The sequence below is a fragment of the Malaclemys terrapin genome, chromosome 3, assembly GCF_027887155.1.
Source record: "Malaclemys terrapin pileata isolate rMalTer1 chromosome 3, rMalTer1.hap1, whole genome shotgun sequence".
NCBI lineage: Eukaryota > Metazoa > Chordata > Testudines > Emydidae > Malaclemys > Malaclemys terrapin.
In genome coordinates, this window is record NC_071507.1 from 109,682,914 (window position 1) to 109,709,483 (window position 26,570).

The 26,570-nt window shown below is 39.7% G+C and overlaps 1 protein-coding gene across 2 annotated transcripts in view; it reads right to left on the minus strand.

The window, feature by feature from the left end:
• Window positions 1-4,068: 4,068 nt before the first annotated feature.
• The window catches only part of ENPP3 (ectonucleotide pyrophosphatase/phosphodiesterase 3), a 76,850-nt gene continuing 54,348 nt past the window's right edge, over window positions 4,069-26,570 (minus strand). For both annotated transcript variants that reach the window (XM_054023842.1, XM_054023843.1), the window contains exons 16-25: window positions 25,991-26,057; window positions 23,217-23,304; window positions 22,048-22,220; window positions 21,906-21,963; window positions 20,967-21,121; window positions 13,246-13,384; window positions 11,911-11,988; window positions 11,056-11,188; window positions 8,323-8,479; window positions 4,069-7,002 (exon numbers count right to left, since the gene is read on the minus strand). In XM_054023842.1, the coding sequence (XP_053879817.1) occupies window positions 6,829-7,002; window positions 8,323-8,479; window positions 11,056-11,188; window positions 11,911-11,988; window positions 13,246-13,384; window positions 20,967-21,121; window positions 21,906-21,963; window positions 22,048-22,220; window positions 23,217-23,304; window positions 25,991-26,057 (1,222 nt within the window). In that variant the 3' untranslated portion in view covers window positions 4,069-6,828. The remainder of the gene's footprint in view (window positions 7,003-8,322; window positions 8,480-11,055; window positions 11,189-11,910; window positions 11,989-13,245; window positions 13,385-20,966; window positions 21,122-21,905; window positions 21,964-22,047; window positions 22,221-23,216; window positions 23,305-25,990; window positions 26,058-26,570) is intronic.

Genomic DNA, 26,570 nt, shown 5'->3' on the forward strand with positions numbered 1-26,570 from the left:
TTGATCCAAAGCCCATTGATGTCAAGGGGAGTCTTTCCATTGATTTCAGTGAGCTTCAGATCAGGGCCTATGTCAATCGGTCCCGAAGGTATAGTGTCGGATTTTTCATTACAAAGTAATCATTGCTGCATATCATGGGTGCTAGAACTCAGGGTGCTCCTACACCCACTGGCTTGAAGTGGTTTCCATCATATAAAAGTTTATAGTTTGGTTCAATGGCTCTCAGCACCCCCACTATACAAATTGTTCCAGCACCCCTGCTGCATATAGGAAAAAATAATGCAAATCTATAAACAAAGCTTATTGCTAGTTCTGTATAATTTATCAGCCTTTTAGCCAAGAATTTCAAACCTACTAAATGGATTTTAAAGGCTAATTTCAACCATCCAGGTTGGAATATTTTGGCATTACTGCATCATTTATATTTTCACACACAATCTACCCATGGATCCTAGTCACAGGGGTAAATAAAACTACCATTAAAATTAAAAGTTTCACTGAACTAAACTGCAAGATTTGTCCAGCTATGCAGCCCACTAAAGTTGTTGAACCACAGTACCGGTTTCCAGATCCCAGGGATGAAGGCACTGGCTTCTGGTAGGAAGGAAGGGAAAGAAGGAAAAACCAACCCACAGACTTTCCACCAAATCAGTCCAAACTCCAGACATGTCTTGAGTTATTCATGACTAGACTCACTTATTGAATTTAGAAGTGAGGAAAATCTTCCCCGTGACTGTCTCTGTAAACAGCAAGGAATGTTCGTTTTCAGAAGGTCTATGGACCACATGGACAACTAAAAGGTTGACACACAAAAATCTTGAAAAAAAATATACTGTTAGGACAACTGTCAACACAGTTTCTGTGCACTGGGTGTACTGGGGCTGTGAGTTGGAGCTGTAGGAATTGGTTCCATGCTAGCTGAGGACTCTCCTACAGCAAGGGATCCGCAGGAGGTTTGCACTGCCAGTGGAGCAGAGCAGGGATGAGACTCTAGCTCTTTACTCATAGTAGGCCAAATTTTGCAGTCCATTATTTTTGTGCATTGACTTCAACCCTTAGTGACTCACTGTGCTGTATAAAAGCCTTTCTGAAGATTTTAACTAGTGTAGAATGAATAATGGGGGCAGAGGGGAGGGAACGGAATTCCACACCTATTCATTCAGATTATAGGCGTAGTAATAATTCGTAACTCTCATATAATGCTTTTCATCTCCAAGTGCTTCACAATATTTAATATATTTATCCTCCCAACACCTGCATACTGTACGGAAGTGTAATTATCCCCATTTGTAGAGACAGGGAACTGAGGCACAAGAAGTCTATGGCACAGCAGGAAATGGAACCTGGGTCTAAGTCCTAGGCCAGTGTGCTAGCCCCTGGACTAGAATATTCAGCTTGCATGTGTTCAGGACCCTTTCATGTTCGCTTTCTGAGACCCCACATGAGCAGTCAGGCTCTCTTAGCACACACTCGTGTGAAAAAGTTATTTTTAAACTCAAATGCTCAAAAAATGCAGTGTGAGTTCAGAACTGCATGTTTGATTGTAATACTCAACATTCATGTATTGCTGGCTAGTTACAAAAGTTTTCCTTTCCTGAATCATAGCACTTATGACAGGTGTCACATTCCCATTCCTAGACCTAGATTCTTTGACAAATGAAATATGTACAGCGGAAAAAGTTTATCCACACTGACTCTCTCTCTCTCTCTCTCTCTCTCTCTCTCACACACACACACACACACACACACACACACACACACACACACACACACACACACACACACACACACACACACACACACACACACACTTTCCCTTTCAGTCTTGAAATTGGGGCCTGATATGCTGAGCAGATGAATGTCCCCTCAGTGATGCAGAAGCCCACAAAGAGGACATTTCTAGACATGAGAAGGAAGTTCAAATAATCGGCCTCTGCTGGAACTGCCATCAAAGGTGCCAGCTGTGATACAGATACCTTACAACCAGGAACTGGACTAAGGTCACTAGCTTCTTTCACACATACCACCAAACAGCCATCAGCTGGCAACTCTCATGCTGAGGATAATTCACAAAAGCATTATCTGTTCAAAAACTAAGCATAAGCTGTGCAGGTATGTGTGTTTTAAAAGACATTCACGTGTTAGATTTTTTTTTTTTTTTTTAAGTCTGATATTTTCAGGAATAACAGATACTACAACGTATGTGTCAAAGTCTGAGGAACCTTTGAAAAACAGTTTGGCCAGTTATGAACATACAGATACAGATTTTTAAAGTGTCCATGCTTTGTGCATAATTGTACCTAAAAACAGATTTATTCTCACTTCTGAAATTAATTTTATGATTTGGCATGAGTAATTTGCATGCCTAAATCATTTTCATAGAATATGAATGTCCATTGACTAAGTTAGGAGTGAGATTTACCCTATGTTGAACATGAAGTTGTATGCTCAAAAAGATGGTTCTGCCACCAGGAGTGGCGTGGTGTTGTTATTCTCTTACATGGATACAGAAGAAGATGTGGGTGCCCAAATGTCGCAGATCGAAATATAATTATATGTTAAAGAAGATAGCTTTGTGGTCTAACCACACATTCAAATCCCAGCAGGTTTGACTCAGACCTTCATCCTTGTGGAAAAGGAGAAATTAAATACCACTGAACTTGTTTATGTGTAAGTATGGGCCTCTCAGAAGAGGCCTTAAAACAAGGTCCTATCTGTTCTGTGTGTACTTGAAAGTCAGTTTTAAAACAGACATCACAACTTGGAGACTCAATTACAGGTCCCAATATTGATAATCATGACTGACTACTTGATTGTGCCTACAAATCAGCTGGTCATCTACCTGCCATTATTCCTACAATTAACTGTACTTGCAACTGGGATCTCAATCCCACCCCCAGCCCCCCATGTAATTATCACACAGAACATTTGTAATAGCAGAGATTGGTAACCTTGGTAATTTCCACTACTGTACTCTAACTGGCTGCATTTCCAAAGCACCATATATGCAGTATGCATTTTGACCCTTGGACTCCTTCATGATGAAAGCCACTATATAAGATATATTACCTGTTTTTCCACGTTACTGCCTGTTTTGTGCTCCTGACTCATGCTTAATTATTTGAGAATAGCACAAAAGTATTTTAGGTATTGCCAAGCATTTGGAGGGAACTGTGAATACTCAAAGTGTCCACACACAATATCTGTGGCTTTTCCGAGGGTGCTCACCTCTTCCAGCATAAAATGGTCACAAAGGGTACATCTACGCTGTGATACAGGACCCATGGCATGGCTGCGGCTGGCCTGGGTCAGCTGACTTGGTCTTGCAGGATTTGGGTGGCTGGGCTATAAAGCTACAGTGTAGATGTTTGGGTTCAGACTGAGGTCCAGGCTCTGAGATCCAGCAGTGGGAGTGGGCCTCAGCACTAGGGCTCCAACCTGAGCCCACATATCTCCACTGCAATTGTATAGCCCCAAAGGCCTGAGCCAGCTGACCCCGGGCCCTGTTTTTTGGGGTATTTTTTTAATCACAGTGCAGACTTACCCTGGTATAACCAGCTCTTTGGGTATGTAATAAAGACCATTTATTTGAATTTTTGGAGCAGATATTTTTTCCTTAAAGTGCTGAAGTGATGCATTTAATCATGTGGCAAAATAGCAGCTGCTACATATTAAAAAGATATTCAAGTCAATTGAATTCATAGAAGAAGAAAGTAAAGATAACAGAGCATCACAGAATGGTGTTAGTAAATCTGCAGTTTTCTGACATATACAAACTGGTTTTCCCTTGATCTTCACTCTAGAAATATTCTTTCATATGATTTGCAATGCCAAGGTCTCTATAGCACAACCATTTTATGTTGTAAACCTACAACACAGACCATTTGTAGTTTTTAAGAGACTCGGGAATATAAAAGTTGGTGTATATTAAAAGGTTGGCTCAGAAATGCAGATTTCACTTATCTTGAATTGTTCTTATCCAGTTTGCACAAACCAAATCAAAGCTAATGTGGGGGAGATACCTCAATATTGATGCAAAATGAATAAATACATTATAGCAATAAAAAATTAAGTTGTTCTAAACTTGTTTGCACTTTTACTGAATATAAAGATTAGCTACACAAATGCCATAGCCAGGATGATTGGACATATAACAATATTTATGTTTAGCCAGTAGTTACAAAATATTAAGCGAATCAAAGAAATTTAGAAGGTTTCCATTTCTATCTTCTATGAACAAGTAAATCAAGCATGTAAACATTCATGTTTGAGAAAGAAACATGAGTATGAAAGGAATGTAGGGTGTGTTATCAGTGCAACAAATCTAGGCAAAGTGGGCTCCACCAACACCCACCCTCTTGCAAGAAAACCTACTATTTATACTGGAGAAAAACTTTTGTTTATTTTTTAAATGTTATAATGACAAAACTCTGTGAAATGCATACTTGTAAATATGTAGCTAAATGTAAAGTCCCTAATGTCTTTGCTGCGTAAACAGTAAAAATGTTTTTGTGTTCCACCATGGAATCTAATGACCTAGCTAAACTGAACTGTGAAAGAAACCATTTAAGTATAGAATCTTTATATTAATGGGGAATTAATTAATTACTGACAGTGCACAAGCAAGTCCTCACCTAATTCAGGAAGACAAGAAAAGCATCATCCCAAAAATTAGCATCAACAATTTAAGCTAAGCTAAAATCAACAACTTTCTAAAAGTTATTTAATTTTAGTTCTCAAAACAGTCTTAAAAAATTCTTATAAAGAAGATCAGGAGTGTTTGGCCTTTTTGAAAACAGAATTTCATTTCCTGTCAAATTTTAGTAAAATTGTAACAATATCTCAGAGAATGAACTGAATAAAAAATAAGAGTTAAAGCTAGCTTTGAAAGTTATCTGATGCTTTCCTGCCACAAAAAGAACAAAGGCAAGTAAAGAAAGGTTGCATATGCATATGCATTAAAACAGACTGCATATGCAGGACCTGAAAGTGTCACCTAATGCCTGCCCTGCACTAAAAAGTGTGGTTGACCCAGCTATGTTACTCAGCAGTGTGAAAAATCCACATCCCTGAGAGATGTAGTTAAACTGACCTAACAATGGTATAGACAAGTCTAGGTCAACGAAAAAATTCTTCTATCAACCTAGCTACTGCCTCTTAGGGAGGTGGATTACCTCCACCTACAGGAGAAGCCCTCTGGGCTGCAGCTGTGCCGTTGTAACATTTCTGGTGTAGATAAGCCCTAAGCCAACACAGAAGGCATGAAACCAATGAAAGGATGACAACAACCAACTCTGAATGTAAACAAACCTAAAAGAGGTGTTTCCCGCCCCCTTCTCCCTATAATTCATTAACATAGGAAGAAGGGTATAGAAACACTGAAGGATACAATTCCACCCCTCCCAAACAGCACTCCACAAGACAGCCACCACAGACAGATAAGAAAAACAAAGAAGAACTTAAGAAGAAACCTACTTACCCAAGGAAAACCTCCCGCAAAGGCTTGAAAATTGATTGGTGAGAGGAAGTTAACTAAAATATGCCAAGGAATTAGGTTTAAAACTCTTCTAATGATTTTATTGGAATATTGAAATGCTCTTGTAACTTAGGCCATGTCTACACTGCACTTCTGTCATGAAAACTTTCGTCGCTTAGGGGTGTGAAAAAAATGACAAAAGTTTTAATGACGAAAAGTGCTGGTGTGGACAGCTCTTTGTCGGCAGGAGACGCTGTCCCGTTGACAAAGTTACTGCCACTCGTTTGGGGGTGGTTTTATTTTGTCGCTGGGAGAGACAGCCCTCCCAGCAACAAAGAGCAGCTACTCTGCTTACTTTACAACTGTAGCGGCACTGCCGTGCCATTGTAAGGTGCACAGTGTAGACATAGCCTTAAAAAGCAATCAGCTTCTCCAGTTAATCATCAGGTGGTTAGATCAGGTATTCCTGGAGAGGAGACAGGGGCTAAACAGAGAAATAGTGGAATGTATGTGGCTTTAAGTTTCTTAATATCCGTAATTGGCCTGTTTTCAGACAGCTCCTTAAATGGCTTCTTCTAAGTAACTAATTTAACTACCTTCAGTTTCATAGGACCTAGTTAAGAGAGTTTATAGCTAGGCAAAGTCAGTAGTTTAGATTATTATTAATAATAACTAGACAAGCTTCACTTCCCTTAAATTCTTTTGCCAATACATGACCAGTTTTAAGTATCTAGTAAGATACTAAAATGAATTCATAATAATTTGAGGAAATGGTAAGTTAAGACCAAAGTATACTAAGAGAAAAGTGCCCTCCAGAGGTGGTTCACTCTCTGGGGTGTAATCACCATTAAAAGCTCTCCTCTGAGAGACATACAGAAGAAATTGTAATGGAGGTAAACAGTTGATGGTTTGTTTAATATTTTCTTTTCCTTTCTTTAATAAAAAAACGTAGCCCTGGTTAATAACTATGATTATTTTGCTTCATCTTGATCATGGTGTCCTGTAAGGTATATAAAAGAACCACTGTGACTAAATAGTGAGAACCACATCCCTGAGTTGGCAGTAAAAAAACCCACTAGTAGGAGCTGGCCTACCAGTTTTTGTTTCTGTAGACTAAATATTTTTAGTAATTTTTAAGATAAAATTACCTGGCAGTCAACAATTTAAAACTATCCATTTCAATCCCATACTAAATAACAACAAAAGACTGAAAATTTGAGAAAAAGCATATAAAATTATGTTTCTTGTATTACAAGTTTGTTTTCTTGATCAATTGAAGAGCTGTAGTAGGTTTTTCTTTGCAGGAAACATTGATTTACTTGGATTTATTTGTCCACGTTACTGACACATGCTCAGTTAATGATAGTCTCAAATGTTGGCAAAAACGTCTTTAGCTGTAAAATTTCAGAGAGAGGCTGATTTCTGTCCTGGTAAAAGTCAAGCCCAGTTACAAGTTCCACATCTCGAATACGTGCTGCATGAGCCTGAACTCTTTCTTCAACCCACTGGGACTCTGGTTGCCCATCCTGCCAAAGCAAAATGAGCAAAGTTCAAACACTGGTTATTCCTTCATGTTACCAAACAACAGAATAGCCTTGTATGGCATAAGGGCCTTCACTTGAAAAAGCTCTTTCCACGCTCGTCCTGGAAATCTCTGTAGTCTGGCATTTGGATGCCTGGTTTGAATTGGATCAAGTGGATGTTTTCTCTCATTCCTGAGATCAATTTACTCTACTGAACAGATATTGCTGTTTCCAATGAGTTACACTCCACTTAATTGATTATTTTGGCTGAATAGTGGAGTGTGAGAATAGACTGTATAGTATAACTCCAGTACTAGAGCCATCTTTTGAGGAATGACCTGTATTTTGGGAGAGAATTGTAAGCAAACAGAACTGACAAAGAAGCAAAATGCTGCTGATAAATGGTTCTTGACGTTTCAATGGCCCTTTAACTACAAAATATAATGGAATCACATTTCCACTTGCACTTACAAATCAGTATAGTCTTATCTACTGTCTACATTAAGTACTGCCCAAAAAAATCAAAGTAAACTAAAGTATAAAGAGTAATGGTCCAAAACACTATAATGTTTGTACTATTACTATAGATTTTTTTCATAAAAGGATGGTAACTTATTTTTCCATTATCATCTCCTTTTTACTATGTACTGTAAGTGTATCACTAAACATCAAGGCTATTGGTTATTAATTTCAATCTCAGAAGAAGCATTGATGTAAAAGTACACTATCTGATATCAGCCAAAGACAAATAAGGAGTAATATTTTCCATAGCTGTGCTGAAGGGAGTAACCCTGCTAATACTATTACACCATTAAAATGGTCTAAGAACAAGTTTTATTCTTCAAAAAGGTGCAGTGATCCCACCCTGCAAATAGAGAGAGCTGATCTTTGTCACCTCTAATCTGTAGCTCTTCCCAGCCCTGCTACATACTCCCCACTGCCAACTGCTGAATGATAACTGCTCTGAGTCCATCAGACCCACAGGATCCTTCTTTTCTTCCTGCATGGCTGGCTAGCTGCTTCTCTACTTAGCTGTCTCACTCTCTTCAGTCTGCCTCACCTGCTCCACACCCTGCTGCCCCAGCGTCTCACCCGCCCAACAATCTTTGCAATTTACAGCTGCTACCACTCACCTGACAACACGAACAAGCCCCTCACAAGCTGCCACTAGTTCCATCTTTCACTCTTGACTGTTTTTTGTTTAAATCAAGAATGACTGAGTTAAATACACTGGAATCTAAAGACTTCCACCAAAAACAATTCTGTAGGAATCACAGCTCATGCACACACAGTGTGCAGAGACATGCACAAAATCATACTTACAGCACAGCTTTCACTGTTGTCAGGTTGATGAGGAATGATAAAAGACAAAACATCCAAGGAGCCCGCACAGTTCAGTGGTGTATTGGACTGGTTCTTACAGCTGGTCAGCACCACAAAGTAGTGGGTCGGGACAGGGATTTGTGTGTTGTTTATGTGTCTATAAAAGAACGTTAATTAAGGGGTAAGTTTGATCATCAACGGCATAAAACAGGAGTGAGCAAACTTTTTGGCCCAAGGGCCACATCTGGGTCTGGAAATCATATGGTGGGCCAGGAATGCTAATGAAATTGGGGATTGGGGTGCGGGAGGGGGTGAGGGCTCCGGCTGGGGGTGCTGGCTGTGGAGTGGGGCCAGAAATGAGGAGTTCAGGGTGTGGGAGGGGGCTCCGGGCTGGGGTAAGAGGTTGTGATGTGTGGGGGTGAAGGCTCGGCTGGCGGTGAGGGCTCTGGGGTGGGGTTGGGGATGAGGGGTTGGGGGTGCGGGAGGGGGTTGGGGTGCAGGCTCCTGGTGGCGCTTACCTCAAGCAGCTCCCGGAAGTAGCAGCAGCAGCAGCATGTCCCCCCTCTGGCTCCTATGCAGCAACGCGGCCAGGAGGCTCTGCGCGTTGCCCCATTCGCAGATGTCGCCCCTGCAGCTCCCATTGGTCATGGTTCCTGGCCAATGGGAGCTGTGAGGGTGGCGCTTGGGGCTGGGGCAGCATTCAGAGCCCCCCTGGCTGCCCCTACGCATAGGAGCCAGAGGGGAGTCACGCGGCGCCATGTCACGCATGGAGCGGGGTAAGCCCCAAACCCCACTCCCTGGATGGAGCGCCAGAGCGGGGCAATCCCTGGGCCCCACTCCCTGGTGGGTGCTCAAGGGCTGGATTAAAATGACTGAAGGGCTGGATTCAGCCCCCCGGGCTGTAGTTTGTCCACCCCGGCATAAAAGATAATATACTGTACAAGCACTGAAGTCAATGGGATTGTATTTGTATACATACACATCAATGCAGAATTTCACCTTTAAAAAAAAAACTTTAAAACAGCCTTTTATATAAATATATTTCTAGTTTGACTGAATATCTGTATAAAGCACTACTCCAGCAAGGTAAGTAGCTCTAAAAGCATTTTAAGCATGTGATTGTCCCACTGACATCAAACGGACTACTCACATGCTTAAAGTTAAGCATGTGCTTAAGTGCTTTGCTGGATCAAGACCAAAATGCACTGCACCTTGCAGGATCGAGCCCCATATTTGCATTTCATTCTGTTAACAATTTAAAATATAATTAAGTTTAAATTGCAAAAATTAAAGAGAAAATTAGAGTGGCAGGGAGGGTTGACAGTGCCTAACCTGAAGTGCCATGAAGAAAATGACACCTGGTAACCTGCTGTAGAAAGCTAAATCAGTTTAGGATTCACAAATAAAAGTTTCCCCACTCCAGTATGACAGTCATCCCTGTGTCGGGCCTTAGCCTTTGAGGTGCTGAGTGACTCCTGGATGTGCTGTACACCATCACTTCCCACTGACAGGCACTTTATACATAGTATGACTAAATGTGCAGAATGAAACATGTTTGTGAAAAATTGTAGACAGTGTTATGTGGTTGTCTGGGCATTACAGCATATTAGTTAGAAGGAATCTCCAGCCTGTCATCTAGTCCACCCTCCTGCATCACGGCAGAACTGATTTCACTATTCCCAAAACATCCTTGATAGATGTGGTATTAAGTCTAGCCTTGAATACAGCATCTCCAATGACATCAGTTCCACAAGCTATTAGCCAAGAAGGTGAGGGATGCAACCCCATGCTCTGGATGTCCTAAACATCCAATTGCCGGAAGCTGGGGCTGGAGCATAGGGGATGGATGACTCAGAATTTCCCAGTTCTGTTCATTCTCTCTGAAGCATCTCACATTGGGCATTGTCCAAGACAGGATACTGAGCATGATGGGTGGTTGGTCTGACCCAGTATGGCCATTTTTATGTTCCAATGTTGCAGAGGCCTCCCCCAAAAAGTGGGCTTCCACTACATTTCCATGGGAACCAGATCAGAGTTGCCATCTTACATCACATGCACCTGCAACAGCATGTGGTTAGTACACTGTTTATCTGATATGTGTATGTAGTGTCTGTCTATAGGTATAACAAGGTGCCACCAGACTCCTTGTTATTTTTGTAGATACAGACTAACACGGCTACCCCTTGATACTTGTCTATAGGTATGTAATTGTTATGACTATTTTCTCTGTATTGCAATTTTAAGTTCCCAAGGATTCTGCCATTTTGTGAATAAGCATTATATGGAGAGGATCAGGGGGTAGCCGTGTTAGTCTGTATCTACAAAAACAACAAAGAGTCTGGTGGCACCTTAAAGACTAACAGATTTATTTGGGCATAAGCTTTCGTGAGTATAAACCTCACTTCTTCGGATGCATAGAGTGATGACTCTATGCATCCGAAGAAGTGAGGTTTATACTCACGAAAGCTTATGCCCAAATAAATCTGTTAGTCTTTAAGGTGCCACCAGACTCTTTGTTGTGTTTATATGGAGAGGATACACTCTGTGCTCCTCTCATGGATATTTTACTTTTGATCTTTCTTGTTTCTCTTAACCTATAACAGAAGTCATTCAGCCTGAAAGAATATGGCTGGAATGGTATGAAATATGGTTGGAATATGGAAAACATAACAGCAAATATATGTGAAATAAGCCAGAGTTTGACCCTTCTCTCAGTTACCTTTTTGTACTTACTGTGTAATTTCATGAAGAGCATCAAAATGACCATCATAATTGTAATCAAACACTGGTCCACTGATCACATTCAGTCCATTCCTCTCTCCAGCATACTTTAGAAGCAGCACATCATGGAAATAGTTCCATATCTCTGTCATTAAAATGATAGTTGAACATAATTAATACCAGTACATAATTAATACCAGTTCCAAAATGTTCTACATCTATTACATTAATGAGCTTGTGATTATTTTTTCACTTTTTGCCATAGGCAAAGTATGAAAATATATAGCACATTTTCCAGGCTAAACTGCCACAACTTCTTCTATATTTTATAATTTTTTGAATATTTCACTTTTTAAGCAAATTTTGAGGGAAACTGTTGTATTGATACAACCAAGGTCACCTATGGAAGTGTGTGATAAAGGCTATGTCATTGCAAGCTTCTCCACACAGTCCAGCGATATGGCTCAACCTGAATTTGTAAAGAACAACTCTTGAACTGAGAGGACAGTTCATTTTCAATGCCTATCAGTTCTTGGCATCTCTGCTGAGACAAAGGTGCCAACTGGTGCTAGCTGAGATGGTGATTTTTGGGATGTGGATATTTGTTCACAGGAACAAGTCTGAGTCAACTGAACACATTTCAAATACTAGTGCACCATTTATGAATACAGTGGATGTGTTTTAAAATCTTCTATGGCTATTAAAAAAAAACACTTTTTAGTGCAATTGTACTAGATCTGATATACTGAATATGATCAGTTAAGAAAAGAATTTTTAAAATATTTTATTTTTTTCTTAATTTTCTTTAGTCAATTATCATTTAATAAACTGCAGGAAAATGTTCAGTAGAACCTTTTGAGAACCTACTTTTGAATTCTTCATACATGGGGACCATATTGCTGGTAAGTAAGGCATCATATTGTTCTGGACCAGTTGCATTGAAATCTATGAAAAAAAGAATGAAACATGCATTAATGACTGATCTGATATAGGAAGATGTTTCTCTTCCTTTCTCTTTCATCTGATATAGGAAGATGTTTCTCAATGTGCAGTTTATGTATCCCTGCAGACAGAAGGCAAATTATTGCAGGTAATTAAAATCTCACATTAAATTTGTGAACTATATAAATATACATACATAAATACACCTCTACCTCGATATAACAGCGACCCAATATAAAACAAATTCAGATATAATGCGGTAAAGCAGTGCTCTGGGGGTGGGGGTGCACACTCCGGCGGATCAAAGCAAGTTTGATATAACGCGGTTTCACCTATAACACAGTAAGATTTTTTGGCTCCCGAGGACAGTGTTATATCGGGGTAGAGGTGTAATACATAATTATATATACAAACACACAGATGTTTGAACAGGATTGGGGGCTTGTTCTGTAATACTGAAAAATATTATCCTGGGATAGACAACAAAAATATCCCTTACACCCCAATAAAAGGTCTCCCTCCTGCAAATTTCAGAGAAAAATGTAATCTGTGAGGAATGTCAGGGAGGAACCATTAGCACAAAGTATGCCACATCTGTTCCCCAGGATTTAGTTTACTGCCTCAAGTCTATTCAGATTTTAGCAACCTATATATTTTAAAAAATATATGCATTGACTTGATCTATTTATATTTCAATGAACTATTCTAGAATACATTTTTTCCCACTGGGAAGCAGGTCCCCAAAAAAAGACTGCTCAGATGTACCAAACTGTGTGGTACCTTTGTGATGGGTAAAACAGGGCTATGGGCTGACAACTGTTTGACTGTTGCGAAACTAACCCTTCCAATACATCCAAACTAACATTAAAAAATCAAAATTTACATGGAGTAACACCACATGGGCCAGATTCTTGACTGCACTCTGGTCTCTTTATGTCACTCTGGTCAGTTTTCATCACAGCCAGCGTGTCTTCCAGTTTTAAAGTAATCCTAAATCTTCTGAACTGAAAATATTTGGGTAGGATTAGAGTCGCTCTGTAGGTGGCTGCTGCAAAATGAATTGACTTTATAATAGCAATTCTGCTGCTTTTGGTCAATGCACAGCCACTGGAAATCTCTATTTTTTTATGATTATTTTTTTTGCACAGCACATGTTACCAAGCAGGTTGCTTTGGTGTTGTAGATATGCTTTAAACACAAACCCACATCCAGCTGATTAAGATTTTCTAAAACACTAGCTATAAAAAGAATCCTACTGACTGGGCGGATACAGGAACCCGTGGGTGATATTCAGGTCTAGCTGGTAGTCGGAGCAGTTTTGGCTTTGAGTAGCAGGGATTCTAACATCAGCCCGCAGACAGTCTGGAACAGTGGAAGGAAGCGAAGATGCGTCTGCCTGCTAAAAGGAAAAAGTGGGGAAATAGTGTTACACCCACAGTTGTGGCTAACCTTATGCCCTGTATGGTTTGTGACTTCCTAGAATGGTTTTCATTGAATCTTTTCCTATTTTCATAATGAATCAGCTCAATGCAAGTAATGGAAAATTATGTTTTCTGGAGAGTGTTTTTCCTTGGTCCTTCTGTTTTTCAGTAATCCAATTAGGAAAAATCCTTAGCATGGTGTAAAATTGTAGTAGCAAGGCTAAGGTAGTATCTTAGCCCAAAAAGGTGACATTTTTGGCCCATTCAGCTCTCTAAAAATAATTTCACTTCCTACTGCAGGGCAGTTAACATGTTATTTTAGCCGTATCCAGATGGGATAAGCAATGACACCAAGAAACTTTATGGGCCAGATTCTCAACAGCTATAAATCAGTATAACTCCTTCCACTTCAATGAAGAGATGTTAATTCACACCAGCTGAAGAGCTGACCCACGACATTTCAATTCTAATTTCGGTATTTACAACTGGTAGGATTGCACCCACGACAACACTAGAATTGTACTTTATCTGCACAACTGTATTTTATTTTTCAGCAGCAGCTCTTACTTCCATTTCATTTCTTCTCAGTTTTGTTAAGAAAAGTATTTTATTGGATATGAGGATATAATTAATTATATCCATCTTTCATAGCTAATGAGATTTCGTCTGTTTTATTGTTAACACTACATGTTGAGGTTTTTTGATGTGGTTTTTGTTTTTGTTTTAATAATCTAGGAAGCAGCCTAAGCTTTATAAACCTTTATTAGACAGAAAGAGGACAGATGTAGTGCAACATCACTTTTGATCTGTTAAAGGTGAACTGCAGTCGGGGAAATCATGCTTGTGCCTCTTTTTTGCACTTTGTTTAAAAGTATGAAAATCTCTGTATGTGTCCATCCTATGTTCTAGGTGCACATTACATTGAAGCAATATAATGTAAAGGATAAAAAATTATCCATCAGCAAATATAAGCCACAATCCTGCACTGAGATCCATTAATTTGGACATCTAGCCCCAGAGGGTGTCTTGCTGAAGTCAACAGGGATCCACATGGGTGCAAATCTGCATGTTAGCAGATCTGATTGCGGACCAGGGACACAGTGAGAATTCTAACCTAAATCACTATAGCCCTCCACCTGCACCTTCTCCAAAAACCTGAGGGGAAATATGGAGTTTGCAGCACATATAGAAAGTGAACAAATCCAGGCTCTGGCAGACTCAAGGGGAACCTGTGATCTGAAGTCAAGAACAACTATGGAGAACACCTTTCCTCCCCACCCACCTCAGCAGTCCTCTCCTGCATGTTGCAAGGAATTCCAGCTGAAGCATGTCCACTAACTGGGATAGTACATCATGAGGAGAGAAATGATCTCTTAGGAAATCAGGCCCAAAACTATTTAAGGCTCTGTAGGTTAACATCAATACCTTCCAATTTCATCTGGAAACTTCTTAGAGAAGTGCAGTACCTGGTGTAAAGGTGGAATTGTTTCCAGTGTGAAACTCCACTTAACAAGCAGGTGGAAACATTTATAAGAACATCAGAATGGCGATACTGGGTCAGACCAATGGTCCATCTAGCCCAGTATCCTGTCTTCTGAAGGTGACCAATGCCAGGTTCTTCAGAGGGAATGAACAGATCATCAAGAAATAAGTACCCACAAAAACCTTTGTGTTCTCTCAGAAAGATAGGAGAGGAACCACTCAGCTCTGTAACAGTCTTGCTAGGCTCCACAACCAAATCAACAAAACTTCATGAGCAGCCATAGTTATGAGCACACTCTCATCTGTGCTTGGTGAGAAAAAATTACACTTTCTCTCCAAGATGGTCTTTGCCACATTTATTCATGTATTTGTCAACTTGTGATTAGATTCCTGTAATAAGCTCCACATAGGGCTATGCTTAGAGACCATTCAGAAACTGAAGCTATTAATAATGTTGATATTAATCAATTGATATTGATAATATTTATATTGATCAATATTGATACATGCAAAGTAATGCACATTGGAAAACTTAATCCCAACCATGCATATAAAATGATGGGGCCTAAATTAGCTGTTACCACTCAAGAAAGAGATCTAGGAGTCATTGTGGTTAGTTCTCTGAAAACATCCACTCAATGTGCAGCAACAGTCAAAAAGGCTAACAGAATGTTGGGAATCATTAGGAAAGGGATAGATAATAAGACAGAAAATATCATATTGACTCTATTTAAATCCATGGTACACCCACATCTTGAATACTGCGTGCAGGATCTGGTTGCCTCATCGCAAAAAAGATATATTGGAATTGGAAAAGGTACAGAAAAGGGCAACAAAAATGATTAGGGGTATGGAACGGTTTCCATTTGAGGAGAGCTTAATAAGACTGGGACTTTTCACCTTTGAAAAGAGATGACTAAGGGGGAATAAGACAGAGGTCTATAAAATCATGGCTGGTGTGGAGAAAGTGAATAAGGAAGTGTTATTTACTCCTTCTCATAACACAAGAACAAGGGGTCACCAAATGAAATTAATAGGCAGCAGGTTTAAAACAAACAAAAGGAAGTATTTCTTCACAGACAACCTGTGGAACTCTTTGCCGGAGGATGTTGTGAAGACCAAGACTATAAATGTGGCAAAGACCATCTTGGAGAGAAAGTGTCATTTTTTCTCACCAAGCACAGATGAGAGTGTGCTCATAACTATGGCTGCTCCCTGAGCATCCAGGAACAGCCCAAGATCTAATACCACACCTAAGTCATGCATCTGGGCTACAAATGGCATTCAAACTCTCCCAATCAGAGGAACCAATATAAATCCCACCAACTGTTCTGGCAGCTTGTCCTAAGCCACCAACATTATTTCACTCCTCTCCAGATACACAGTAATTCTCATCCAAGCCTCAAATTTATATAGATAGTGGGTTATGTATTCTACTGCTCCAGCCAAATCAAAAGAATAGAGATATAGAGCAAATTGTCATCTGCATATTGAATATATCACAGACCATATATCTTCACTAACTCTCCCAGTCACCTCATTTAGTGGGAAGGGTGATAATATAGATTTCCATTGCACTTTGCAGGAGAGAACTCTCAAGTTGGAGAAATAAGTACCCACAAAAACCTTTGTGTTCTCTCAGAAAGATAAGAGAGGAACCACTCAGCTCTGTAACAGTCTTGCTAGGCTCCACAACCAAATCAACAAAACTTCATGATCAGCAGTATCAAAAGCTGTTGACAAGTCTATAATAATCATCAGTGATACTTTATCCTCACCCTTTGCTAGAAGGAGAGTCCCAGCTAATCCAATCAATCCAGTGTCTGTTTCATACCCAAATGACTATGGCCAAAGAAACTGGAAGAGTTCAGAAACCATCACAGTTGCTCAGCCACAACCTACTCAATGGCTTCCCCGTCCCCCCAAAATGGGAGATTTGCTATTGGTCAATAGTTAGGCAGAATTGACGTATCAAGAAGTGGTCCCTTAAGCAATGCTTCTCTTTGATAGCCTCTTTAAGAAATCTCTTTCTTCATAAACTACACAGACAGGCAATCTGTTACAACAGGTTAAACTCAGAAGAAGACTTTCATCACTAGATCTATAGCTGTATCCTCTCTCATTTCCTCTATCTCAGGTCACATGGTGAACCATGGTGACCTGTGAAGAAAAAAACAGTTACAATGACTTTAGAAAACTACTCCATAGATAAAATTACGCAATCCATTCTCCAGTTTATGTTACAAGAATAGGATTTTTTTAAACAACCTAGTAATTAATGTTTCCAGATGCATAATTTATTTTCATTACATGACAAAGTAAATATAGTATTCCGCAGCTGTTGTGGTCTGTCATGTTAATTTTCAGCCATTTCCAGGAGGGTTTTTTTGAGGTAATACCAGCAGAAAAAATACTTAAACCACAAAAAACAAAGATCCCATAAACCCAAAGCCCCAAAGCCTTTTTTTCATAAATCATAAAATACCAAACAAGTCTCAAATCTGTTTTCATCAGAGTGCAGTAAAGATTAAACTCTTCAAGGATAAGATTCAAAAGCTAAACTAATTTACAATAGTTTTATACTAAACAAAAAATCCTTGCATGTTATTTTCTTTAGCTACAAACATAGTCTAGAGTCATACCCACAAGAACTACAGCAAACTCAGAAAGGCAAATAAAATTATAGTGTTCTAGTGTGCAAATTCAACTCACAACCAACAAAATATTACAAAGGGTGTGGTAGCTTTGAATTCTACCCCACAACAGAATTAGCATTCCAGCCTTTACATGCTGATTGGGTGGGAGAGGTGGGTGGATTGATGCAACCATTTCCTTCCTCTGGAGGAGATGAGTATGTTACCTCAGAAATGCATTCCAAGCACCAATAGTTTAAATCTTAGATTTTCCTCTAAATCAAAGTCACAGGTAACAAAAAAGCCAGCTGCTGTGATTGGTATACTGTCCGTACTAATAATATAAATATTTGTGACAGCTTATTAATATCCACTCAGAAAGAATTGTTCATGCATAACACTGCTAATCACACACAAAGAAAATTACATATAAGAACTTTTAGAGCCAGATTTTTGGCCCTGCACTCGCCCTTTTGCACTGATCTTGATTAACCAGCCACCTGAGGGAATCCCCAGGAGACAGTCAGCAAAGCCTCAGCCTGCTTCATTTTGTCATCCTGCTTGAGTCTCTCTGTATCTGTCTAGCAGTCAGAAACACACCAACCTAGAGGCATTGCTAACCACTCAGCATTGTTTCTCCAGCTTATAGGTAACCGCAGGATGTCCTGCTCAGTTAGAGGAAAACCATCTCCATGGACCTTGTAATCTCCATGGTATTGTGCCCAAAGCATAAAAGCAGAGACAGTTATTGTAGCCACCTAGCACTCATCTATTGGTAGAAATAATGAGGCTTTTGGCCTGCTTTCTCATCTTAGAAACTCCTATTTCTTTGGAAAAGTTATATTATATTCAGTTAGCAAAACACAACTGCAATTAACCATGTAGGTTTAGAAAATAAGTCAGTATGCAATCTGATCCTTACGTTTGTAACTTTTCTCCATTGTTATTGTCTTTAACATAATTAGAGGGGGATTTTGTACAATACTATTTCATAACCTTTTGATAGAAGGCAGAATCTGTACTACTGATTCTTGGTTGTTATAGTCCATTCCAGACACCTCAGTGCCTTTTCATTCAGTGCTCATCTATGATGCAGCCTGAACTTCTATGAGAAACACCCACAGCTGCATTACCTTTGAGTTAAGGCTGGTCAAAAATTTTCCATCAAAACTGCTTTTACCACAGAAAATGGGGTTTTCAATAAAACATTTTTAAAGTGCTTTCTTTGAAAATGTTTGGGTTTTTTTGGAAAAGAACTTCCTCCAAAATTGGCACTGGTACAAGGAGAAGACACATACATATATCATGCTATATAAACAAAGCACAGACTTCCCTTTAGCTGGAAAAATCTATTTTAAAATTATTTCCTGTGTGGGATAAAAGCGGGTTAAATTATAGAGGGGAAAGTGTGTAAACTCACACTAGTTTGCCAATCCTGTGAACCTCCAAACAATTGGTTCAAGAGATTCATGGAAGCATGAACTCTACAAGGTTCACCCATCCCCAGTTATAATTATATCATTTATCAATCATACTGCTTAGGAATTGTAAATACATGGAGTATATTTGCAACAGAAACTGCATTTGTATAAACTATTCAGTAGGTTTGTATATTTTTGGAAAGCTTTCTTGGCAGAGAAAGATAATAATAAGCTTAAGAAAACTTACAAGGACCCATTCTTAGAAATTAGTTTGACTTTTTTCTCAGGAATTGATAGGCAAATTGGAGCCTATGTGCATGACTACCACTGAATGGCCAAGAGACAGCACTTATCTTTTGGTTTTAGTTGTGTTTATTTTCTCATTTATTATTATTTTCTCTCATTGTTCATATTCCATTCCCCTCCTTTGCCCTGTGGGACTGTGTAGTAGTTTTCACTCAATAGCCAGCAGGCCTAGTGGGCAGGCCATGGCTCAACAGTCCCTTCACCCCCCAAAGTCCTGGCATGGAGGAAGGGGAGGAGGTAGAGGAACCCAGGACCTGGCCCAAGTATAGTCTTGGTCACCTCTTTCTGATGCAAGTGACCAGCTTCCCTTGATCCACTTCCTACATCCCCGCTCTCTTCAATTTGGTGCATAGGCGCCCCCTCAACATGGAGTTCCCAATCAGTGTCAGCAGTTCAGTCAGTCAGATAAGCATTCCTCAACTCTCTTCCTAGTTCCCAGTTATTTTCCCTCAGCAGGGAGAAAGAAAGGGGAAAAAGGTCAGTTCCCTATCCTCCCAGTTGAGTCTTGGCCACAGTCCAGACCCCTTCTTGTGGGTCTTGCAAACCAACTACTTCTCCTTCATTTTCTTTCCCCCCGCCCATTCCCAGACTGACAGAGTGAGTCCCCTTTTGAGCAGATCCTCCATTTGGAGTATGCTTCACAGCTGCTGAGGGGCAGGGAAGGGCCTGCTTTGCCCAGTACTGCTTCTTCATTCCCTGCAATTTTGACACTCATGGCTTGCTCATGTCAGCTGACTCAAGCTCACAGGACTCAGGCTAAGACGCTGTTTAATTGCAGTGTAGACATTCGGGCTTGGGCTCCAGCCTGGACTCTAGGACACTGTGAGATGACAGCGTCCCAGAGCTTGGGATGCAGCCCGAGCCCGAATGTGTACACTGCAATTAAAGAGCACCTTAGCTCGAGTCAGCTGGCATGGGCTGACATTAATTACAGTACAGACAGACCATTAGTCTCTGTGTTAGGTCTGTAAATGCCCTCACAGACTGTAAGGCAAGTTCTGCGCCTTTGCTTTCCTATCCTGACTACTTATTTATTTTACAAAAACAGGTTTAGTTGAACCAACTTAACTCTTGTGCTTTGATCTTTGCATCTTTTGTGCCCCTATCAAGTGGCCATTTTCACATTTTAAAATAATTTTTAGGGTATTCAAGGTACAATTAGTTTTTATTATTTTACAGGTTGTTTTTCAAGATATGCTAGATTTAGACAATTCAGGTGTGTTTAAAAAGCATTACAAATACGTTGCTTAAACCCCCTGCCACCACTTGAAACCAAACACTAAACTGGAATTGTATTGCTTTGGGGCAGTTAAATAAAATTCCATTTTCCATTACCAGACACCAAGTAAACTCAACCTGTTTTGTTCTCATAAGAAAAAATATTACATTGCAAGAAAGAAATTGTCTGGAAGAGTCATATAATGTGCCCTGGTTCATAACCAATTTTAAATATATGGAAATATACCTATCTCATAGAACTGGAAGGGACCCTGAAAGGTCATTGAGTCTAGCCCCCTGCCTTCACTAGCAGGACCAAGTACTGATTTTGCCCCAGATCCCTAAGTGGCCCCTTCAAGGATTGAGCTCACAACGCTAGGTTTAGCAAGCCAATGCTTAAACCACTGAGCTATCCCTCCCCCCTTTTCCTAATGAATGCTCTACATTTTCAGAACAGTGGGTCATTCCATTATGAATCGTAAGTATATTTGATAACCTACAGTTTTGTTGACAGTGTACGCACTCCACAGTGGCATCCAGATGTTGTGACTGTATCCACTCACATACTGGTGATGGTGAAGAAGGCAGTATGTGTTTTGCTTCTGTAGAACTCTAGGTCTCCCATAGGGCAAATTATAGGTCTCTGCCTTCTTTACTAGAATGTAAACAATAGTTACTGAATTTTGTACTTGTGAAAAAAAAATTCTTGACAGAAATGCATATGGGATGAGGAAAAATATACATGAAACAAAATGACGTTTTAATGGACTAAAATGTGTACAATCTAATTAAGTATAAAACTGTTTATTAAGGATCTGTACTTCTGGATATTTGAAATTGTGGAACAATATCTTTCACGGTATGTTAAAAATACATAAGTTACTCAAGTATGACAGAGGAAATATCACAAAAATCCAGGGCTTGATTTTCCTCTAACTCATTCTAAGTTTACACTGATACAGCTCTGTGGACGTCAGTGTGTCAGTGAAGTAAGAAGCAGGCCCTAGCTGACTATGAAGTGTTATATAAACCAAGTGCCAAGAACATCCACCAAAAGAACCCAGTTATGCCCCCAGAATTGTGTGAACAGATGAAGGACAAGAGATGGCTGAAAGGCTGGGAACAGTAGTTTTATCTCCTGTTTTCCTAAAGTACTTTGGACCTGATCCAAAGCCCACAGAAGTCAATGGGTGTCTTTCCATTGACTTTAATGGGATTTGGATCAGGACACTAAGGAGAATTATTGCAGTAAAAGATTCTCAACTAACTTCTTCTCGATAGACAGGAAAGAGAAAGGGGGAAATTACTAATTATGGGCAAGATTTGGTCATCCTTACTTATCTTCAGTTGCACTTTACTCTGCAAATAGTCCCACGGAAAGCAATAATATAAAATTTAAAAAACATAAGGGCATAGATTTTAGATCACCAACAACTTACTTTCTTCTGTGGTGAGATTTAATCTTTCATTTATTGCTTCCAATATGCCTGGAACTGCCTGTAAAATATAATATTAAAAGATTGTTCAGAAAGAATTCATGTTCTGATTGATTAAAAACAAAACTCTGGACCCATTACTTACTAGTGAGGCACATGTGCAACCTAACTCATCCAGAGGAGTTGATGTGGTAAAGGGACATGAAGATGGAGGTGATTCTTCTTTTGAATGCAAGGGATTATAGAAAGGCGTCTTCAAAAGATGATTTAAACTGCCGTGAGTTCCATTGTTTGGTGCAGGTTTAATATGCAGCAGATCTGATTAAAGAGGTTACAAAACATTTGAAATTTTTGCAAAAACATCCTGATGCCCTACAGAAGAAAATACCAAGAGTTTCATTTGCCTGACAGCTACTCCTTTATGAATTTCTTCTAAATATGACAGTAGAATTTCAACTACCTGAACCACTTGGGCAACCACAGATGCACACAGATAATTGAAACACTGAATAATAAAAGGTTGAGTTTATCAGGATTCAACAAAAACAAAACTGAAATAAATATTTAAAATATAATGCAGCACTGCAACAAACAATTAAGAAACTGGCTAATTAACCAATTGCTTAAAGTCAGGCAGTTGAGTTTGCAATTTGTTAAATATGGAGGATCTAATAGTTTCCACAGTATAACATATCTGCTACATTTTATGTAAAGTTAAGCATTAAGGTGTTGCAGGCTGGTCATTTCTGGATAGTTTTTACACTTTCAAGCAGTGTTGTAGGCATGAGATCTGATTATTTTTATTTTAACTATGTTACAGGTGTCATTATTTGAGACCATTACATTATATTATGAGGAGCACTTCATTTTATGTGATCTTTAAAAAAATTACAGAAAATTACAACCATAAACTTTGGGATACAGTGGCCTATCTAAAATTCTGACCAAGAGCTGCAACTATCTGCAAGATTTCTGTCCCAAGATGACCACAGGGATCCCCCATATGAACTCAAGCATATTTGCAGCACATATATTTGTTAGGAGCGCCTTTCCTCTTCATGATTCTTTCTCCAATCCTCCAATCAAGAAAATTTCCCTACTTTGCAGCTAATTTCTTGATAAGTGTGAGCCAATATACATAAATTTGAAATCTAAAGTGACTTCTGTGGGTGGAGTGAGGCAATAGGTACAGTGTTGTTAGCTTCTGGATGCATTCACTAATGTTTCTGTAATCTTTGTCTTAGCTCATAACATATTAGTATCTGAAAATCTGTTTGTGCATTACCAGCTGCAGTACTGGTTCTCTATACTCACCACACATTAGATTATAAATTTCTATGTTTTCAAAAGGTTCCACTTCAGTTTTTTCTTTAAAGCTTGGGCCATGTGCTATGAAGATAGCCTGGATTGTAATAATAAAAGTTGTTATCTAAAATAATTCAAACTAGAAAACAACATGAGTTAGATTTTAAGAGAAGTAAGAGGCAGATTCTGCATTCTGTCACAACAGTTAAAATCAGTGGGATTATTTTGATGTAAGAGAGCAGAATTTAGTCTTGCAAAAAATGCCTTAGGCACCTAACTACAAAAGTAGGTTACCAGCTGTGGGTCACAAGCAGGTAGGTGCCTCCCTGCAGCCAGGGGCAGCGGAAGCTTCCTAACAGAGGGGAGGCCACTGGCACCTGAACCATGGCCCTACCCCTCGCACCACCCCTTCCTCCCGAGGCCCTGCTCCCTCACCGCCTTTTCCCCTCCAAGACCCTGACCCCTCCCCCCATCACTTGTCCTTTCAGCTGGTTAAAAGTGGGGGGCTATGGCCCCACCCTCACCCCTGTTCCAGCACCCCTGCCTGCAGTCTATACTCAGGCACATATCTCCATGACAGGGTCAGGGCTGAGTACACACCCGTGTCGTCAATATCTCCCATTGGCTATCGTAGATGGCTCCCCACCTAATGCGCTGGCTTTTATGAATTTCAAACTAAGGTGCCTATCTCTCTGCATGCATTCTATAGGGACCCTATGCACCTAACTCAGGCTTTGGGAATTGCTGTGTTGTTCCTGTGTTTTTGTAAGGCTTAAAAGTTACAATGCCTAAGTGAATCTATCCCTAAGTGTCTTAGGCTCCTATGTCCCATTTTCAAAATTGATTTAGGCACTTAGGAGATTAAATCTCACCAAAAGTTGATTGGACTTACAATCCTAAACACTAAATCACTTTCGATAATGGGCCTTAGGCTCCTAAGTCACTTAGGGTATGTCTACACAGCATTTTGGAGCACACCTCCTAGCCTAGCTAGACAGACTCGGACTCACGCTAGTGCTCTAAAAATAGCTGCACAGACACCGCTTTGAAGTTGCAACTCAGGAGGAGCTTGGACTCCAAACCTCACCCCTTCTCCCTAGGCTTCAGAGCCTGAGCTCCAGCCCAAGCCGCAACTTCAAAGCATTGTCTACACAGCTATTTTTTAGAGCACTAGCACAAGCACTGCAAACCCAAGTCTATCAATCCGGGCTAGGAGACTCTAAAATGCTGTGTAGACATACCCTTATGAACATTTTTCTCTGTATGGCTACAGCAACTAAGGTCCATGATCTGGGCTGCTGTTCACTAGTTTATTAGAATTCCAAACCATAGCTGAATTTACGATTCCACCTGAGGCCTGGGTCTACACTGAGAAGTTATACCATCACAGCTACATCAATCAAGGGTGTGAAAAAACACACCCCTGAGCAACATAGCTATGCCAACATAACCCCCCAGTGTAGACACAGCTATGCCAATGGACGAGAGCTTCTGTTGACATAGCTAACTTCATTCAGGGAGGTGGTGTTCCTAGACCAACAAAAAAAACCCTTCTGTTGATGCAGGGTGAGTCTATGCTGGCATAGTCTCTGTGGTATAGACATAGACTCAAATATTCTCAGAGGTTTAATTCAAATACCCCTTCGGGATGCTCAAATTGTCACTTAAGAATTTATGTGTCTAAGAGTTAATGTGAGCATCCAAATATAGGTTTTGGACATACTATTAAAGCACTTGTTCATAAACTGAGCACAGAATAGATGAACAGATGAACAAGGACTGAATCCTGAAACATATCTGTTACATGGAATAGGTCTGAAGCTTATTACCAATAAAGAATAGAGAAGGCCAAACAGGTACTTCTGTTTATTTTTTTTTCCCATAAAACAAAGGCAGGAGGACATCAAATGAAATTAAAGGAACCAAATTTAAAAGGGATAAATAGAAATAGTTTTATACTCAGTATACCTAGCCATTAAACTGTGGAACTTACTGCAGCAGGATATCATTGAGGCAAATAAGTGAATAAGTTCCATAAATTATTTAAATTTTTACATGAATAATAATATTATTTGCATTTAAACTAACTAGAATTAAAAACTTTAAGGGCTGACAATTCTTAACTCTGAGGTTCTACTGTAGTACATAATCCTTCACTTTCTCACACTTTCTTTCTCAAAGTCTTTCTCATTTTTTTCTGCCCTCCCTATACTTAACAGTAAGATTGAACCATTATTCCCTAGTGCAGTAAAACTCAATAGGTATCACTATTACCAGTACTATTAAAATGAGAGCTGATCCTATCTAAAATTCAGTCTTTATAGATTCCTTAAACCAGTGTTTCCCAACTTTGGGACGCTGCTTGTGTAGGGAAAGTCCCTGGCAGGCTGGGCCAGTACGTCCTTTGGCCTGCGCCGCTTCCAACTGCCCCCATTGGCCTGGGGCAGCGAGCCGCAGCAGGTGGGAGACGCAATCTGCCGGACCTGCGGACAACAAACCGGCCCGGTCCGCTAGGGGTTTTCCCTACACAAGCGGCGTCCAAAGTTAACTTTAAGGGCACAATCATAGGACTTTGCAAGTACAATTGAGACCAGTCTGAACATTTGATCCTGGGTACAAACTGTCTCCATAGAGAGTAGATTTCCAGGGTTAGATGTCTGAATGCCCATGTAAGAAAAATCAGATTGCAAAAATTGTCATATACTACACTGTGTGGCTTATTTACAGCAAATATGTAGTTGGCTATACAGTGGGATATGCGATTTGAGAAGCAAACACCTTACCTCCATACTTTTAAATTCATTGTCATAGCCATGATTACCTCCACCACAAAATGTATAATCTTTATTCCTAAGAAGAAACCATTTTATATTGTAAGTAAAAATGGTACAAATACAACAAAAATACTGGTTACCCCAAAAAATGTTCACTTTGGGTCACCCCCTGAGAGAAGAATTTTGCATAATATTTTGGTACTGATGGTTCTTATAAAAGAATGTTGCCTTTTGCAGAGACCTCTGCTTCTCTTGGGTTACTAAGGTTACTTTAACCAGGAATTTGCCCCAAGATTCTAGCTACTGTACAGTGCATTTATGCCTCTGAAATAATCAGAGCAAAAGGCTGACCTCCGAATTGGGAAGTTCCAAAAAATGCATCATCTGCTTGGGGCTAGTTTTATAATAGCTTTCCTCACTATTTACATCTTAAAACAAGACTTCTGACTGGAAAACCCAACTATGTTAGTCCTCTTGGAACAATTTCAATCAAGACTACAGATGACTTTGCCTTCTGAGGGAGAATTTAAATTTAAATACATCATTCTAAAAATGTTTGCATTTTTTCTATAAATTGCAGCCTTAGTTT